Source organism: Rhopilema esculentum, chromosome 4 (assembly GCF_057945365.1).
Source record: "Rhopilema esculentum isolate cy_ngs chromosome 4, ASM5794536v1, whole genome shotgun sequence".
In the NCBI taxonomy this organism is placed as follows: domain Eukaryota; kingdom Metazoa; phylum Cnidaria; class Scyphozoa; order Rhizostomeae; family Rhizostomatidae; genus Rhopilema; species Rhopilema esculentum.
The window spans coordinates 2,450,947-2,469,483 of NC_142818.1; the positions used below are offsets into that span (position 1 = coordinate 2,450,947).

At 37.0% G+C, this 18,537-nt stretch overlaps 1 protein-coding gene across 1 annotated transcript in view; it reads right to left on the reverse strand.

The window, feature by feature from the left end:
- The window catches only part of LOC135691241 (axonemal central pair apparatus protein HYDIN), a 59,494-nt gene that overhangs the window by 24,058 nt on the left and 16,899 nt on the right, over positions 1 to 18,537 (reverse strand). Inside the window, exons 29-52 of the mRNA XM_065209052.2 lie at positions 17,945 to 18,083; positions 17,366 to 17,610; positions 16,460 to 16,669; positions 15,136 to 15,267; positions 14,515 to 14,598; positions 13,944 to 14,135; positions 13,033 to 13,181; positions 12,361 to 12,625; positions 11,689 to 11,840; positions 10,879 to 10,921; positions 10,562 to 10,705; positions 9,199 to 9,438; positions 8,373 to 8,655; positions 7,198 to 7,449; positions 6,644 to 7,020; positions 5,818 to 6,001; positions 5,091 to 5,310; positions 3,952 to 4,170; positions 3,378 to 3,503; positions 2,659 to 2,887; positions 2,139 to 2,315; positions 1,711 to 1,932; positions 1,259 to 1,434; positions 559 to 1,057 (exon numbers count right to left, since the gene is read on the reverse strand). Coding sequence (XP_065065124.2) covers positions 559 to 1,057; positions 1,259 to 1,434; positions 1,711 to 1,932; positions 2,139 to 2,315; positions 2,659 to 2,887; positions 3,378 to 3,503; positions 3,952 to 4,170; positions 5,091 to 5,310; positions 5,818 to 6,001; positions 6,644 to 7,020; positions 7,198 to 7,449; positions 8,373 to 8,655; positions 9,199 to 9,438; positions 10,562 to 10,705; positions 10,879 to 10,921; positions 11,689 to 11,840; positions 12,361 to 12,625; positions 13,033 to 13,181; positions 13,944 to 14,135; positions 14,515 to 14,598; positions 15,136 to 15,267; positions 16,460 to 16,669; positions 17,366 to 17,610; positions 17,945 to 18,083 — 4,959 coding nt within the window. The remainder of the gene's footprint in view (positions 1 to 558; positions 1,058 to 1,258; positions 1,435 to 1,710; positions 1,933 to 2,138; positions 2,316 to 2,658; positions 2,888 to 3,377; positions 3,504 to 3,951; positions 4,171 to 5,090; positions 5,311 to 5,817; positions 6,002 to 6,643; positions 7,021 to 7,197; positions 7,450 to 8,372; positions 8,656 to 9,198; positions 9,439 to 10,561; positions 10,706 to 10,878; positions 10,922 to 11,688; positions 11,841 to 12,360; positions 12,626 to 13,032; positions 13,182 to 13,943; positions 14,136 to 14,514; positions 14,599 to 15,135; positions 15,268 to 16,459; positions 16,670 to 17,365; positions 17,611 to 17,944; positions 18,084 to 18,537) is intronic.

Sequence of the window (18,537 nt, forward strand, 5' to 3'; positions counted from 1 at the left end):
AAGAGCTATTGCGTACCTTCTCTTAATTCGACTGCAACATTTTCATTTATGAAAAACCGAATAGAGAATTGTACTGGAAACGTCGCATTACTTACACACTCTATGTATAAAGTTCCTATTTACGTTAGAATATATCAAGTCTCGTTCAATGACGCACAACAAACTAAGCTTCTTGTTTTTGAATATTTTATAGGAGGTAAAGTTGGGTTTTTTTAAATTTCAGCATTGTGTCTAGCAGGATAAATTAGAGCAGCTATAAAGTCATGCATATCAATTGAACCTTAAATTCAGGATACAGTTTTTGTTTTTAGTGAGTGCCTGTCGCAACATTGTTTGCATTGATGAATCATGCTTGTGTCTCATTGTCTTTCTAATACCCAAGTTATTCTTCATTATGACCATTCTCTGTCTAAGTAAGTTTAGCTTCATACTAGAATCAAACAGTATTATGCCTCTCAAAGGCCATTCTCTATTGCTTGTAAGCAACATTTGGTACATAAAAAGTAAGGAATTTTAGTTGTTTTTAAAATGATTGCACACGTTAATAGAAAGTCGCACCTGACTCTCGTTTGGCTTCAAAATAAGAGCAGCTGGCTCCAGAAGGAAAGTCGATCCATTAGTATCATTTTGAAAACACAATGATATCTCAGCTTCCATTAACGATGTGTTTGATATGCAAAGTTGTTCCATATTTTCAGGATACCTTCCTTCACGGTACCTGTCTCTATTTTTGCCAGCAAGCAATGGTCCAAATTCGAATGTTTTGTTGCTCAAGATATATTTCTTGTGGACAACCTCATCTGGCTTGCGGTATTTCTTGCGATACGGAAAGACAATTCGAGGTTCTCTACTGATTGTAGGGAAACAACACACGCCTCGGCAAAATAACTGATACCTTCTTCTTGTGCCTACGATTTCAAAGTTCAGGGTTTGGTCATATCTGCCTGCTTCTGGTGAAGAAAACCTGATTTTTAGCTTAATTTCACTCTCTGGTGGGACAACCCAGCGATGGCGAACAAGTTCCAGCGAGGAACCAACGACACTTGCATCATTTGTGCTGAAATGGAAATCAAAATAAGGCTGAAATATTGTGGAAAAAAGTGTGGACAGTCCTAGATGAAAAAAGATGGTTATAAGCACATCAGAGGGAAAACAAAAGGTAGAGCATGGCCAAAGCGATGGCAGGGCAGTCTCTCGGTACGTTTCTCGGCAATGCTTACCGGAAAATACAAAACAAGTTGCATGGGCTTTTAATTACCTTTTCTCGTCTTCTGCTCCTGAAGGACTTATGAGAGGTGGTGAAGCAACATGTTGTCCTGAAGAAGCCAAGACACTTTGTCGCCCCTTCTTTGTACCAGATGGCAGTCTATCAATGCGCGAAGACCGCACACCGATACTCTCATCCTTGTCACGGCCTCTTCTGCTCCGGTGATCCTATAAAAACAAAAGCTTTGTTACCAGCAATGGTTAAAAAGATTCTAAAGAGATGCAAATGATCAGACAAATGTCAAAGAGATTTAGCTAGCATAGAAAGGAAAACCATATTTCACATCAAAGACATTAGAGCCACCGGGTCATCAAGTCTTAATCTTAAGGCAAATCACATACAACTTAAATGATTGAAAGGCGAATAAGTGTAATTTTCAATTATCATTATAGGAATGACGAAAAAGAGTTTCAAAATACGGCAAAACATTAAAGGATACGTACCCTTTTATCTGGAGCTTTCTCGACTTCTGTCTCCGGGGTCTTGGGTAACTTCTCTTCTTTCACAGCATTTGGATCATCGACAGAATTTGCAACAAATACATAATAAGCACCGAATTCATTCACAGCTGCTGGCTTTCGTCGCCTTGGATACGGCACGACCGAGAAAGTGGCACTTGGTGGTATTGGTGGGCCAGATGGGCCTAAGCCAAGTCCGTCTTGGACCTACAAGAAAAATCCAAACACTTTCATCCAAAATATTAACAAATGTAGATTAGTTCTGCTGTAAACCTGCATGAAAATATGAGAGCTACAGCACAAGTGATAACGTTGTTCAGCATTTGAGAAAGCATCCTAGGACAAAGCATTAATACAATATATAAATAAGTAAACGAGCAGATAGTCTTCGTAAGAAAGAAGAGTGTGAGTACCTCATTTTGAGAAGGTAAAACTTGCTCCATTAGCACTGTATCAACCATAGACTGCTGGGCATTTACGGCTTGGACCACAACGTTTGGGACACCGATTTGGCTCTTTGCCTTGGCTTCTTCGTCATCAGTGGATTGATCTGGGTGCTCTGATATGGCAGAAATTGGTGACCCTGGGATCTGAACATTTTAGAATAATTGTCAAACTTTGCTCAGTTTATCAAACTTAGTTAGCGCTCAGTAACTCATTTGGAAGATATAAGACAATTAAAGAATAAAATAATTAATCTCTGAGACAAGGTGATCAACGAATAAATTCCAAAAGGCAAAAACAGACCAAAAAATAAGAATGAATTTAGTAAGTGATTTATGCTTAGGGAACATCGTAGCTCTTCTGTTATGTATACCTTAAGCAGTGATGTAAAAGGCTCCATCAAATGGACGTTAAATGGCTGCAAATTTTTAATTTCAAACAAATTAGCAACAAACAATCAACATTGATGTGCCTAAGTAATGAAACAACCTCTTTGATTTTCTCCTTTTCTTTCTCCTTCTCTCGTTCTTTCTCCTTTTCTCTTTCTTTGTCCATTTTCTTGTGACCAGCCTGGCCTTTCTTTGTCACTGGTATTGGCACAGAATCCTGCTCAAGCTCAGATTTTTCCGACTCTGACATAAAAACAGAACCAGTGGTTCTGTCCCATGCTTCAAACAACGTGCAGATGTCACGGAAGCTCAGTTCAAACGCTTGGAATCTGTAGCAAGAAGCAAAGACATTGAAACCCTAACCGGGATTATCATAAATATAAAGTAAGTTCTTAGCAGAAAGCCTTACATTACTTGTTTCATCTCGGCTCTTGATGTAATGGCAATTTTTCATGCAGTAAATTCCATGAATAACTATAGATTTAAATGTTTTTTTGTCTGTATAACGAGTCAAAAACTGACAAATTTGCATGCAATTTCTTAGAATACCTAAAAAAATTTTTTGTCTTAAATATGAAGAGAACCTATTTAAGAAGTTCACATTAAAAAAGATATCTATTCAATAGCAGGGAAATTTACCCAATATTACTCGAAGAGGGATTTTAACATGATTATATAATTTGATATTCCTTATCTTTATAAAAAATTTCAGGAAAAAAACTGTAGCTTTTCTATAAAAGACAATGAGTACAATTGGTTATCATATTACAACAGCTCTAATCTCAGTCTTAATTGAATCAAATCCTCAATAAATCATACCTTTGATGTAGTTCTTTTTCCTTGATTTCTTCTTCCGATGGTTTGGTTACCTCCTCCACATTTGGCGGTACAGTGGCTGACTGTGGTCTGTCTCGTTTTCCTGCACGACTGGCAGCAAACTTTCTTCTACACAAATTAAACAGAATTCGATTAGGTTTAAAGGTACAAAAGATTTATAGTGCATTATAGCGACATACCAGTAAACATAATCACACATCTATCTATCTTTGGTAGAAATAAAAAAAGGACCGATGCCAATAGCAACCTAGCTTGTAACAACACCTAAAAATCATTTATTTTTCAATAAACTAGTCAGGTACAAATTACAAAATGCAAAAATCTACATTTTCTTTCTGCCTCTCATCTGCTTGTTATTATAGATTATCAGTTTCATTGAGGACACAAAAATATCTTAGTAGAACAAAAGGTGGCACAAATCAGTTCGAAAGGCAATCTAAAATCATGCTTGCTTGCACAGACAAAAGCTAGATAAGTACTCACATTTGATTCCCCAAAACATTTGCTACATAATTCTTGCACCAGAGAAGATCAACATCACAAATCATCAACATACCTATCAGCATCATCAATGCTCTCAGATCGCTCTGATAAATTCCCAGACGTCCCTACTCTGGCAGTCAGCTGTTCTGGTTGCCTATCTTTCCCAGTTGCCTCTCTGGTTACAGTCAACCGATCGTTGCTTTTCTCATGCTTCTTCTCTTTGGTCTCCTTCTCGTGGCCTTTCCGGTTACCTCCTTGTGAAGGCGGGGCGCGCTTTGCTTTCGGCTTTGCTCTAAAGAAATTACAGAACAAAGTAACGTCTCTAGAAATCCTCCAGCAATTAGCATCACATAAAACGTTTCCCACTTGTCGAATTGCAAGCTAACAAGCTGCCATTTGATTAGAAAACAGCAATCCTTAAAAGTTGATGACACCAGCTCAAACTGCCTCATCAAGCTATCAAGGCTACATCAGAACTATTCCCTTCCCACCTACACTAGACGGTTCTTACTGGCAATCAAGGAGACCGTAATAGACACCCTATTCTTTTTAAAGCACCCCTTCAGATTAACACCACCTTTGACAATGCAAGTTGCATAAAGCCTCCCTTTAAAGGCACCCTAGAAAATAACTCCTCGCGTAGGAAAGGATCCTTTTTCGGATAAAAAAGGTAAAATAAAGATCAAAACTCGGAAAGTGTCATTTTATTGTGAACAGGAAATTTTCGGTAAAAACCTTCTTCGTTCAGTTTCAATGTAATTGCAGGAAACATTTCTTTCCGAAAACTCTTTTTGAAATATCTCCGAATAATGCCTGTCATGTGCATCGAAACTATGGTATTCTTCTTATTTTTTCTTTAAGGTAAAATATGAAAAATGCGACTTTTTTAACACCTCCTCCAAATGAACGAAAACAAAACCGCAACAGCATATTTTTGAAGTATACGGTACTTACATATCTCTAAATATAAGTGGAAAGAGGAGGGGATGTTGTCAATTCATCTAGATCCTTCAGCAACAATAAAGCTCTATGTTATGGCCCCGGGGTAGACAGAGTTGGTGCTCCCCTGGGTATCGTCTTTGTAGTGTATGTAAAGTAGCGCGTAGTTAAGGTATTACAGTAAATTGTTATATAACCTTTTGGAATCCAAGCTATGTTAGATTTCATTTGAGAATTAAATAAGATAGCACCAGACATGAAAATATAACTCACTTTTCCTCCTCTAACCGTCTTTCTTCTGCCAGTCTTTCTTCTCTGATCTCCCTCTCTCTTTGCTCATCGTTCTCCTTCTTCTTCATTCTCAGTTTCTTTGCTTCGAGTCTCTTTCGGTCAATCTCAGCTCTTTCTTCCACTGGAAGTGCTTCGTACTCATCTTCAGACATTTCTTCAAGTCGAATTCTTTCTGCTTCTTGTTTTTCTTTTTCTTTTTTTGCTAAAAATTGAATCCAAAATTATGACTATCAGTCAAACTATTAAGCCACCAAAACTGACCAAGGAGCTAGTTGAATTTGTGAACAAACGAGACTGTTAGTTTAATCGACCTTCCTATCTATCTAGCTTATAGAAAATCTACAAACGTATTTTGAAGCTTAATTACAACAGTAATTTGAAGCGATTCACTTGAAAACAAAATCTTCAAGAGGGCAATCTTACAACTGAACTATTTCGTGTAAATTCGAATTGAAGCTGACAGGTCGTAATATTTAACTAGGGTCCTTCTTGTGATCGTTCTGTGATATGACACATAGAGTTTCAACATAGAAATTTTTGAAAACAAAATTGATCTATTGAATTCTTCATTCGAATATAAAAGCTTTTATCTCTTTGTCAGATGATAATAAACAATAATTATAACTTTCCTCCTCTTTACCCTTCACAAAGCTTTCTAGTTTGCCAAATAAAAACTTATGATCAATCCTGTAACAAAGATCAGTCTAACCTTTTTCTGCTTTCTTTCTCTCATCAATCAACTTTAACCTTTCCTTGCTAAACTTCAACGTCACTGCAAATATATACTTGCGGTTGTTAATGGCTCGCAGCAGTGCGTTGGCGCATGACGTCATGTTTGCAGCAAACGTGCTTTCGAGGCCATCAAACACGACACCCATTTGGCATTCTGAAGACTGTTAACATAACGAAAGAACGAAATTAAAAATGATGATTTTGGTAGATTTCGAGTCAAACAACATATCAGAAATCTAATATTGATTTGATAAAACTTTTTTATATTAAACTATGATATATTCCAACTGTAGAAAGATTGAGCTTTGTTGAAAAGTGTTGACTTTCAAAATATGAAAAAATATTTATCAGGAAGCTGTTTACACTAAATCAATTCGTTTGCATACTCATTTATTGCCATATCAGAAAGAGCAAAAAGATGAATTTTGAACGATTGAGGAAGCTGACTTGATAGTTGATAGGAAGACAGGATTTGGAAAAGATATACTGAGATAAATGTAAGGGAGTTACCCGACCAGGACAGGACTCGAACCTGCAACCATTGATGACAACAGCATTATATGACAATCTTAAAAATGTTGTTGACATCAATGTACAAAATAAACCTTTTCAGGCTTCAACTACAGAAATACAAAAATACGAAATTACAGTATATCATGAAAAACAGAATTTCCTGTTATTTGATACACAAGAGAAATATTCGGCAAAACTAGGGTAAAGTCAGTAGTTTATGATACATGACTAGTGATTTACATGAAAGCAGACAACTAGAAGCAGTTGTAAGAGATAAGGCCGCTTTTTACCTGAAGCTTTTCTGCAATTATTTCAACAAGGAGATCATCTGGTAGTATACAGCTGTAGAACTCCCCTTCGCCAACACTTTGCATAATGCTGAGCTTTCGCGACGGAGGAGGCCCGAGGGGTGGTGTTGGAGGAGGAGACACGTGAGCAGCTTTATGTTGCTTCATTGTTGGCTGGGTGGTTGCTTTTCTAGACTCTCTGAATCCAGCGTGAAGCACCCCAGTTGTAGACGGTGCGACGCTCAGTGCGTTTGTTTGATGTGCAGTCGAGGCTGTGGCAACAACTTCGCTGCTTACTCCCTGCTGTGCAGCACCCTCAGTCTCCAGTGCAGCAGCGGCGTTTTTAGCAGCGATTGAAGACAGTTCACGAACACGAACAGCTGAATTTAATAAAAGAAATCATCTCTAGTGAAAATGTAAAAGAAAGGGCCAACTAAAGAATTTGCAGCCATGTCCGGGCAAGCAAATCACATACATACTATAAAGAAAGCGAAGCTATTTCTTCCTGAAATGCCGATTTATTAAAATTGTACAAGGAAAAATGGAGACAAATTTACCTGCTGAAGAGGTGCCTGTTGAAATAGCCTCTTTCACGATATCATCAACTCTCAACAGTGCTATACGATACTTTTCCGCCAGCCCAGCGGCCGTCGCTGATTTTCCTGATAAAGGAGCACCATGCACAATCAAGGCAATACCTCGCCTGTTTCTTGCTGCCTTTCCTTCAGAAGACAAATCAATGCCAAGATGCCTGGCGATTGCGGCAGAAATCGGAGTTATTTCTAGTTCACCAACGCCATAATCGGACTCTAAAGCAGAGAAATTAAGCTTTTTGGTAAGTTCAAGGGAAGAGGAACAATTTCAAACTATCTTGAGAAAAACTACTGGTTCATTAGAGACGAAATGAGTAACATTTTGCATTGTAGCGATGGTCGTGAAGCCAGTGCATGTTCAGCTATGGTACGAGCATTTATTCAATAAAGGAGACGGTGGTTGTGTTGATATTTTAGCAACAACGCTTTAAACGAATTCTATAAAATGAGTAATACTTTCAATTTTATCCGTTAAGGTAGCGAAAGCTACTTTAACAGTCTATAACTAAGTTAATGTCTTTTGATCTCCCATTTGAGCAATTAACACTTGAATAAGAAAGTCAATAAACTACCAAACTTCAACAATATAGATCCGTACTTGCTAACAAGCCATTCAACATTGCCTGTAGAAAATGCTCAAACCATAATCATACTTGTACCCGAATTTCACCCCTTCTTCATCGGCAATGGTAAAAAATGAGTATTTTTGAAATAGTATTATGATGTAAAATTCTATCATTTTTACGTATGTAAAAATGAAGATGCATTTCATGATGCCAGTCGCTACTTTGAGGGGTTCCAGTAGCACAAAACAAGAAAAGCCTCAGAAAACATGCAGAGATCGCCAATCAGGAATGGAAAAATCTCGTCGAATGAAGAGAATTTCTTATAAAGAGAAGAAAATGAGAGAGAAGAGAATTTGTGAGGAGCAGGCCCAGACCATAAAGTTGGCAAGGGAAATGGAAAGATAAACTGATTTGCAACAAAACAGTAGAGAATGTCAGCTGAAAGCACATCGATTTCTCAATATGGTGGAATTCTTAATACTATGCATTTAGAAAATACCATACAAATTTACATTTGGCAAGTACTTTAGAAACCAAATAAACACAAAAAGTGAAGATTTAAATAATTCATACCAGCATCTTGCTCCGACTCAGCTTCATCTTCGCTAGGTGTATCTTCTAGTTTTCTCTCCACATCATTGTCATCGTTGTCAACAGTTTCCTCCTCGTTTTCATTCTTTTCATTAGCCTCGCTCTCACCTTCTGGTTTGGAACCGTCTTTTCCAGCACCATCCTCTTTTTTTTTCGTCATTTCATTATAAGCCTCATTCAGCTCCTTCGGGAGGTCATCCCCTGCGTTTCGTGGTGGCAAGAGAATCGTATTGTATTCGTCATAGCCTTTCATTGCTCGCAAAATCTGTGAAGAAAATATTTGTAATTTACAAGAGATGTTGAGGCTTACAAAAAGTGGCTCAAAGTCAAACCTTTAAAGGATATATGGAATATTTATTACCAGTCTTACCGAAGACGCTGGAAAAATTGTTAACAATATGTCTTATTTACGCAAAATCTGTGAAGAAAATATTTGTAATTTACAGGAGATGTTGAGGCTTACAATATGTGGGAGTGTCTTATTTACGCTTCATATTTGAACCCAATCCTATTAATTTAGGTAAAACACACATCAGGTACATTGTTAAAGAAATGTGACATAAAATAAATTTCTCACTATGAAGGTTGAAAATGTTGTCGCGGACACCGAAGAGCATACTCTTAAAGTTAACGAGTCGCAAAGAATAGCCTGATAATGATATTGGTCTTAAAGATAGGAAAACTTTAGAACTTAAGGGAAATAAACATAATTTTAGAATTTTTGGCTACATCATATCATTTTTCTTTCTTATCCATGCAATTATCGTTTGAGTTTGCATTTTATGTTAGTTGGATAAGTCGAACTCACCTTTTCCTCTTCGAGGTATTTCTTGTCAAATTCGAGGCAGTAAAACTCAGTAGGAAAAGTGCAAGGGTTCTTGACTATAACCTCCTGTTCATCACCATTTGCATGCGGCAAAACTGGACCAAAGTTAACCATGAATTTTTCAAATTCTATTTTTGGCTCTATACCACGCCCTTTGCAGGCCAAATGTATCTTGTTGGTGCTTTGCAGCATTGAAATAACCAGTTTCTGATTGTACGATTCCTGAGCAAGAAACAGTGAATCGTTTATGCCATAATGTTGCATAGAAAACGCTTAAGAGAATATAACTATTCAGAACACCTCGCAATGCAAAAAGGTATAAAAAAGCATGAAGTAAGAACCGAAGAAGAAGAAGAAGAAGAGTAAGAAGAGCAGCAACAAGATGCAGGCAAAGAAAAAGAAGAAAAGGAAGAAGAAGCAGAAACAGCACAAGACAAAGAAGAAGAACAACAAGATTCAGATAGGGTGCAGTAGACGAAGAAGGGGTAAAGAAAAAGAAGAAGGAAAAGAAGAACAAGGAGATTTAATAAAAACAACAGAAAAAACAAGTTGTCGACGGAGAAGGTAACCAAGATAACAGGCGCAATTAAATTTAACTAGCAGCGTAAGAAGCTAATTAGCAAAACCAAAAATCTTATTGAAAGCATGTTTCTAGTTCTAGAAACATGCTTCTAAGCAAAATTTAGATATTTGCTGATTTCTTTTTGAAAACTTCCATATTTCGATTGAATAAAAATCATATTTCACAATCAAGAAAATGAAAACTATAAAACTAGAAAGCAGTAGCGGCGCCTCGGGGGGGATTTGGGGGGACACGTCCCCCCCAGTTCTCAGCAGAACCGATTTTGTATTTCGTCCAAATTCGATGAGAGAATGTTGGGGGAGGGGTAATATTTTGACACCGTACTTTTTGTGATGTAATCCTATGATTTTCAAACTGCCAATTTTCAAACAAAAGTTAGTCTTAGGCGTTCCCTTCGGATAAAGTTGGCGTTCCCTGTTGGTAAAAGGGCGTTTTCTGGTGGTTAAAAGGGCGTGGCTTAAATTTTTTTGGTTTGTCCCCCCAGAGCTTAGTGGCTGGCGCCGCCATTGCTGGAAAGCATTCAGTCACATAAAATAGCACCCTCTTCAGTGAATATTTCTGGGTCTTGGGTGGCCTTGAATATTTTCTGGTGTCTGGGCCATTGCTGTATAACAAGTAAAATTCATGAAAAAGCCAATTTTATCAGGAAGATATAATCATCTGCTAGCTAACAACTGCTGTAGGCTTAGTATGCAGGAAACACTTATCCCAATTCTATGATTTCTATTACAAAAATAGTTCTATTATTTGCAACAATCATACCTCTTCGGTCGGCATGAATTTCACTTGGACATTGACGCGCTGACCTGGGTACAGCATACCTGTCGGTGGCATCATTTCAAATGACCTGGCATCTTTTAAATTCTTGTCATTCTTCTTTCGATTGTGAATTCGCTCTCTTCGAGACTGAAATAAAATTCAACCTAATAAAAGAAAGTTCTTAGACTTTTCCTATTCAGGAATATAAAAAATTTCGATTAACCCAAGAAGCAAGATTTGAATAAGGAAAGAAGAAATCAACTTAAAAAGAAGATAAAATTGAAGAACTAGGAACAGTGAGATGAGTCTGTGGAAATTACCTTTCTCTTGTCTTCCTTGTAGACGCTAGCAGTCCATTGACACCTTTAGAAAAAGTAGCCTTCATAGTCAGCTAAAGTGATCGTATGATTGGACAATTAGCAATTATTTGCTCAAAGTAAAGAAAAAATTTCTTGTTGTTATTTATTCCATTCATCTATAGTAAAGGGCAAATTTCAGTCAGCCTCAGTGGATATACCTTTCAGTGAGCAAATCTAATTAAGACCAAGGCCACTGCACTGCTAAGTTGGAAGCCAACTTTCAAAAACGTTTATCATATCTTAGAAAGCTTGCTTTACCTTTATATTTAACGTGCTGTTGACCTAAATCGCTAGGTGCGAGGATGGCTAAGTTGTGAGAGGCGCTGACTATAGACCCAAGGGTCCATGGTTCGAGTCCCTGGCATGACTAAACTTTCACCCAGAGTGGGGAAAATCGCCAGCTCTCTGTAATTCCAGGCGTAGGAATCACGAGGTCTGGTCACATTGAGAGGAAGGACTAGGACAAAGGACCAGGACACTGCTGGATAAGCATAAACTTCTCAGTGTCCTAAAAACTATCTTCGGATGCTAGGTAGCACCAAATACAAATACCTAAATCCCCTTCCCCAAGTGTCAATGTTGGATGAGATGATTATAGAATATCCGGGGATTAACGCGGGCTGGGAGGACGGGGGTTGGATGATCTACAACAAGTTTGCTTATCTGTGAGTGTCTCAGCATCTTTTGCCAGGATATTGGCTTGTCGCAAAGAATCGTGTAAAGATGGATCCTTTTGCAAAAGAAATAGACCCTAAGAGAAAAAACACTGACCTGACTTTGGTATAGTTATGCATTTGTACGGTCACGACTTTGCATTGGCCACAAATAACAGAATCGAAATCAATCGCTTCAGAAGACAGCTGGATGTCAGGCATTGTGACAACACCCTTGAGTCTCAAGCCGATGCTCGGGCCATTGGTGATCTACGAAAAACAATTGCAACAAATATTGAGCATTTATTCGTGAAATATTATTTCAATAACACATTTGAAAAAAGCTGGATGACTACAAACGATTGTTGAATTGTCAATGACAAACAGCGCATTGCCAAACTAGAAAGGTGATGCAAACTCCAGCCTTTCTTGCCATTTAAAATCTATGCCATGTCTATATTGGTGATTTAATAGAGATATCTTCAGCACAAAACACCATGGCACAACTGTTCTCTTCACGAATCATACTGAATAAAAATATCTAACTAACAAATAAAAACACTAGCCCCATTTATTATTAATAAAGTCCATTTATGTACGTTTATCACACCATAAATAACACAAATCTTATAAGCATAATACAAGTTGATTTTGGTTTGGTAATATTTTGGCAATGCAATCCAATTTATCATTAAAATTGCATTATTTTACTGAGGTAACCCAATGTTGCTTCACATTATATGGCTGGTTTGATAAGTGGTTCAAATATTACAGCAGAATATATAAAAACCTTGATAGGCAAAACAGTTTCCACTGGTCCCAGGGACAGATTGCCTGCTTTTGGATCGAAAGCAACGCTAAATTCAATCGACTCTCCTTCTGGCAAATCCTTAACTTTGTCAAATTCGATGGTGAAACCAGTTGAAGCAAGCTGCTGTTTTTCAGCAACGAAAGAAACTGGCATGCAGCTTGGGTTTGTTATTATGCACGAGCTAGTCTTCACTGTTCCAAGATTGACAAAACCAAAATCCATTACATAATCGGACAGTTGTGGTCTGTAAAAGGGAAAATCGTGTCAAACACGACAAGGAACTTCATTCTATATAACTTTAATTATACAAAAGGGGAGGGGGTTGCAAAAAATTGCTACTCATTAACAGTTTTACCCAAGTAACAATTAGACGACTTAGGTCAAGATAAAAAGGTGAGTAGAAACCTTGAGGAGAGTATGGTGGCATTCGATCAACCATATAGCAAACATAGTCAACTCAGTGTGTAAATCGTTATAAAAATGTTTCCAATCCCCTTCACCATAAAAAAGTTCTTTTCCAAACACCATCAAAAATAGGGCTAGCAAATTAGATTTTTATTTTTTGTTCTTTTGAATCATTTCATCTAAATTATTTATTTAATATATACAGCTGTTAAATATGATGAAGAAAGCAAAGTACAAGATATTTACCTCTGCTTAAGTTTCCTTGTTCCTTTTGTGGATGACGTATGAAGCATCGTACCCATAAGGTCTTGCTCTTTATTAATTATCTCAACGGCAAAGTCTTTCACTTGTAATCGATCAACTTCTTCCTGGAAATCCTTTTCAGACACTGGAATCTGAAATATTTAATCATTTGAAATTGATTTGGAGGAGGGAATCTAGCATCGACGCAATTCATTAACACAAGAACATCAAATAAAGAAAATACCGGATTTCAAGCAAGTTTTTCGAAAACATTGTATTCCAGAAATACCCTATGAAACTTCTGTCCCCTAATTGGAAGAGAGTGCCATATCCATATCAGTTACTTATTTGCTGAAATACTTACAATACACATTTAAAAAAGTTGAATTACAGATAATTTTTAAATAAGAGAAAACGTTATATGTAACGATTAGGCAGAAAATTGTATTAAGATAAAAGAACAAAAACAAATGAACTGGCGCAACAAACTAGCTACCAAAAACACTGGGATGTCGAAGGGTTTGTAAGTGTGGTGGGACAAGCTAGGACCTTAATTTCGTTTTCTACCGACAAGCCGAAAAACCACAAAGGATTCTTCAGAAATGGGGTTCTTCACTCTCACCAATACACCCCTACTTCGGCATGCCACTGACTGGCAGTTCCCTGTAGTCAGCAGTTCTACAGTTGAATCGCGTTAAGTCGGACCTTAAAGGGAGGGGAGAGGGTGTAAGGAAATGACTCGACTTAGTATCAGGCTGGAATCTTGGCAGCAAGGCCTAAGCACTGAGATAACCAAAAGCTGAGCTAAGCTGTCCTACATATTGGAGAACTGCAAGCAAATAAACTGCAAGCAAAATAATACAAACTCTATTAAGGAAAATTTGACAACCATGCAATGAAAAGGAAATGCTAACCCAATTATGACGGCTTTTTGCACTATCAACAGCTTTTAGCTGCAACGATGCTTCTTGGAGCTTCTGCGCCTGTTCTAAGTACTTCAAGTATCGCGGATCGTCTCTGTCTCTGAACAGATCAAATGTTATTCTTGGAAAAATACCTTCACCAGTTAACGTGATGACGTCAGGCTCAAAATGGCCAACACGAATCTATCAGGAAAAGAAATCTCAATTTTAGTAATTCATTTCTAAAAACATCTAACTGATTGATTGAAAAATAATTTTTTGTCATTTCATTCAAGAAAATATTTGTAAGATATACATAATATACTATTTAAATCTAGATATGTTGAATTTTTTATTTCTACATTAAATATTTTGACATAGAAGATAAGGATTCTGTTAGAAAACTGCATCTTCTATCAAATTTTCGCTTTCCAAATACGCGCGGTACAGAGTTGCAAAAAATGAAGTTTTACACTAGTCGCAAACGCAGTCTTATTCCTAGGCCACAGCAGCACTAAGAAAATGAACAGGGTGTTAAAAAAAGGATAGCAAGAGAAGTATGTAGATGCTTCATGTTACGTACACGGAACTGCTTTTGAAAAACTTCAGGGAATCCAGGCATGTACCGAATAGTAAGTGGCAGTGATTGTTGCGCCTCAACTATACCCTGTTGAAGGAAGAAATGGATAGACAGTAACAACAATAAAAAAGATGCAAAAATATGATAAGGCTTATAAATACGCTTTTTATCTTAACAGTTGTTTATATATATTTGTTTAGAAAGGTTTGTTTATATATTGAAATATATTGATTCGAATATTTGACCATCATGAAGCTTTGAATGAAATTTTTTTGTTTCAAAGTACTCTTTCTTAGTTGGGCATTATTTTTGGGCATCATTTTTGCTAAGAAAGCTTCAAAGAATACTATCACAAGAAAAATTACGTTAGAAATATCAACTTAAAAACCATTAAAATACAATAAATTGAACTAAAAGCCACATGCAACAGGCTATGTTATCGTGGCAAGAAAAATTTAAATGAACTAAAAAGGAAATTAAATCACAAACGCTAGCTATTAATTCAACACATAAAAAATTTCACAGCATGCTTTTTCCAATCCATGATAATAAGTTACTTTTAATAACACTGACATGCAGGAAGCATTTAATACTTTAGTCAAAAATCCAGGAAGCAAAACATACCTGGGCTGGCAACACAGTGATTCCCCCTGGCAGTGGACTCGTGCCCCTGTCCGTGTCCAGCACTGTGAAGTCAAAATTCACCTTTCCTCTGTTGAACAGAACTATTTCTGTTGTCACCACATGATCATATATCTGGAAAAAACAGTCAGGCATTTTAATTAAGTATATTTGTTTAATTAAGTATAATTAAGTACTTAATATAAGTTTAATTAAGTATCTCCACTTGTCAGTCAAAATGCTACTGCTAAAACAGTTAGCATACCCATTGATCCACGAGTGTCTGTTTAAGAGAGATTCATCCCAAGTACTGGTTACAGTTTCCATCACTCATAACAGAAATGTCGGTTGAAGGTTGAAGTGAACCCACATAAGTGGAAGCGCTGAAGATGTATTAGGGGGTTATTAAAGCACGGTCTACTTAGTTCTTCTGAAAATCGATCATATGCATTGGATAGAAGCAGGTTAAATCAATTAAGTACTTGAACATGAAAATAAGCAGTGACATAACAGTGTAGCACTGAAATACACCAATTCGACTTACGACCTAGTTTTGGAAATTTCTCCAAACTTAATTATACGACTTTTTAAGCTCAGATTTGGTTTTATCGTCATAATTTTAGGCGGGATACCATTTTTCATATTGTTTGAGCTTGTATTTTAGATTTTACCGAGAAATGAAGTTTGAAAACTTGTAAGGGATTTGACCGCAAAAATCATTTCGGGGGGAAACTTTACCCCCCTGGTCGCCAATCACAGTCAAATCCCTTATAAAGTTTTTATCTTTATGTCGTCATAAAATCAATATCGTGAACAATATCATAATAAAAACTTACAAGTAGACTAAAATAATTGCTGTCAATCCGAATCTGAGGTCAAAAACTTTGTACAAAAGAATTTGAAGAATTTTTCAAAATGAGGCCGTAAGTCGAATTGGTGTATAATGCAAAAAGAGTGTGTTTCTCAAGAAACTTAAGAAGGCTACGTTTATTGCGCTTACGGAATCGAATGCAGATGAGACGCAAACTTGTACAGTAAAATATTGCATAGTCAGGTCAACAGATGAAGTACTTAAAATCTTTAATTCTTGCTTTCTTTTCTTTTTTAATAACTTATATAATGATAATTAACAAATTATAAAACTCTAAAAGAAAATTTCCAACAGAATAATTCAATTAAATTTGCTATTGCATTTACAAGATTCATGTTTGTTTTGCCGTGGTGTGATTTTCTGTACAGCTCCAAGATTGCACCATCGATGCATTCAATTAGAATGTTCATCTTAAAGTGCAAATATCTAATAGTTTTATATGTACAAAAATCTAACCTGTCTTCCCAATTCAATATTGGTAGTGTTGAATCCATACTGAAGCAGAGATGCCTGTCCTTTTAGAAGTATTCTGTAATCAGGCCCATCACTGACACTGCAAACTGCGACAGCTTCCGCCATTGCATGCGAATGGCCATAGAATGTAAACTGGAATTGTTGCACTTCACCAGGTTCAAGTTCTCCATACAGCGGCAGCACATCGAAGACCTTCACAAAAAGGGAAACAAGCTTATCAACTCGCATTGTACTTAAGAACAGTAAACATCTAGACACCAACGTAAAAAGTATTCTTAAAAAGCTTGGGACTAATAAGGCTCGGAATCCACAACGGGAACATGCTTCCAGCTTTCGTTTAGGCTAGGCCATATTTTCATTTACGATTCTCAGGAACTGGTCTACTTTTATACAAGATATCCTCTATTGAGTAAACAGAAAGAGTTAGATTTCTGTCTATAAAGCTCAAATCAAGGGTAACCGGCAATGACTGGCCAAAAATAAAACCCAGAACGCAAATTATCAACGAGTTAATTCGATCAGCACCATTGTGCAACACCTAGCGTACAAACCTACTGCTGCTGTCAGGTGTCATCTTTAAGACCATGTTGATACAGTATTTGAATGCTAATTATAACGTTAGGGAGGACACGAAATTAAACATTGAAAACAACTGCAACGGAAGCTGTTGCTTCATATGTGCGAGGATTGCTTAAACACTAATTGTAACTGATGGCTTTTGTTTAGGAAAATATATCTCAGTTTTTTTAAGAAAAGGGAGCATATTCAGACTGACCTGTCTATCGAGAAGGTACAGACTAATTTGCCTGCTAAGTCAACAGCTTTTTACCCAAAGCTAAAGATTCATTACCAAAGCCATTAGCTAAATGAGGCATAGAGGAAAAATACCTCTTGGATGCTGATGTTTTCCGTAGCAGAGCCTCGCGGCAGCCAGGGCAACGCTGGTGTTTGACGGCTCGTTTCAACTGATTCTGGGGCTGTTTGAGGCCGCATCTGAATCGGCAAATGGCTTATTGCTGGCGATGTTTTTGGCCTGAAGGCAATATCGCCAAACTGGTTACTCTGCGGTGTTGAAAGAATATTGAATTTACTTTCCAGGTCTTCTTCGCCATCGGATATATCTTTTCCCAAGCCTGTTGGAAGACATAACACTTTAAAAAATATAATCTTCCAAAAACATCAATGATTCATACTGGCAGCCGTGGTGGGAATTAACCCTTTGAGTGACGGCCCAAGCACATTGCGTTTTCCGACTTACTTGATAGAGCGGCCTCTCCCCTTCTACAACGTACTCAGGAATAACATCCTTTTTCGCTATGAAAAACCAAACACATTTAGACAATAAAAACTTCCGTGAAGGGCGTGTGAACTCTAATTAAGGTTTGCTCAAAAACCATGAGATGAAATTACTTTATTGAATTAAAAATTATCATAACATTTACAACGCAGATCTTTGGACAGAAATACCTTCATCGTCTTCTTTGCTCTCAAAATTGATAGCATTCTCCTGAAAGCTCCATTTGAAAATCACCTTCAAGGGGCTGTTATTTGTGACGGTTACGTTCTTCACGTGCTCTGTATCATTCAAGACACACCCAAAATCAACCTTAAAATCAAGAGGTAAATATTGAATTTCTGACAAGCAAATAATTTTTCCCAAACGATGACAAAATTTGGAGTAATTTCGTCACCGTACCTAGTTAATGTTGGATTAATTTCCGTACCCTATTTCTACGTTCATGCAAACATCGGACACGCTTGCTGCGCCATTGAGACATCAAGTAATACATAGGGAGAAGTTACAAAACACAGTGTAAATTTGGAGTCATGTCTGATAATGCTTTGATGGACAAAAGGGCTTATTCAACTTTAATTTTCATATAAAAATCTTACTTTCTAAATGCTAAAAAAACTATGAATAACGGAAATATAACGAGTAAATTGATTAAACATAAAAATGAAACAGACTGTTAAAAACACGACGCTTCGAGCATTTATTCGTTATTTGGATAAAGAAAAACACAGAGCTAACATGCTTAGACAAGCTTAGACACAGTGAC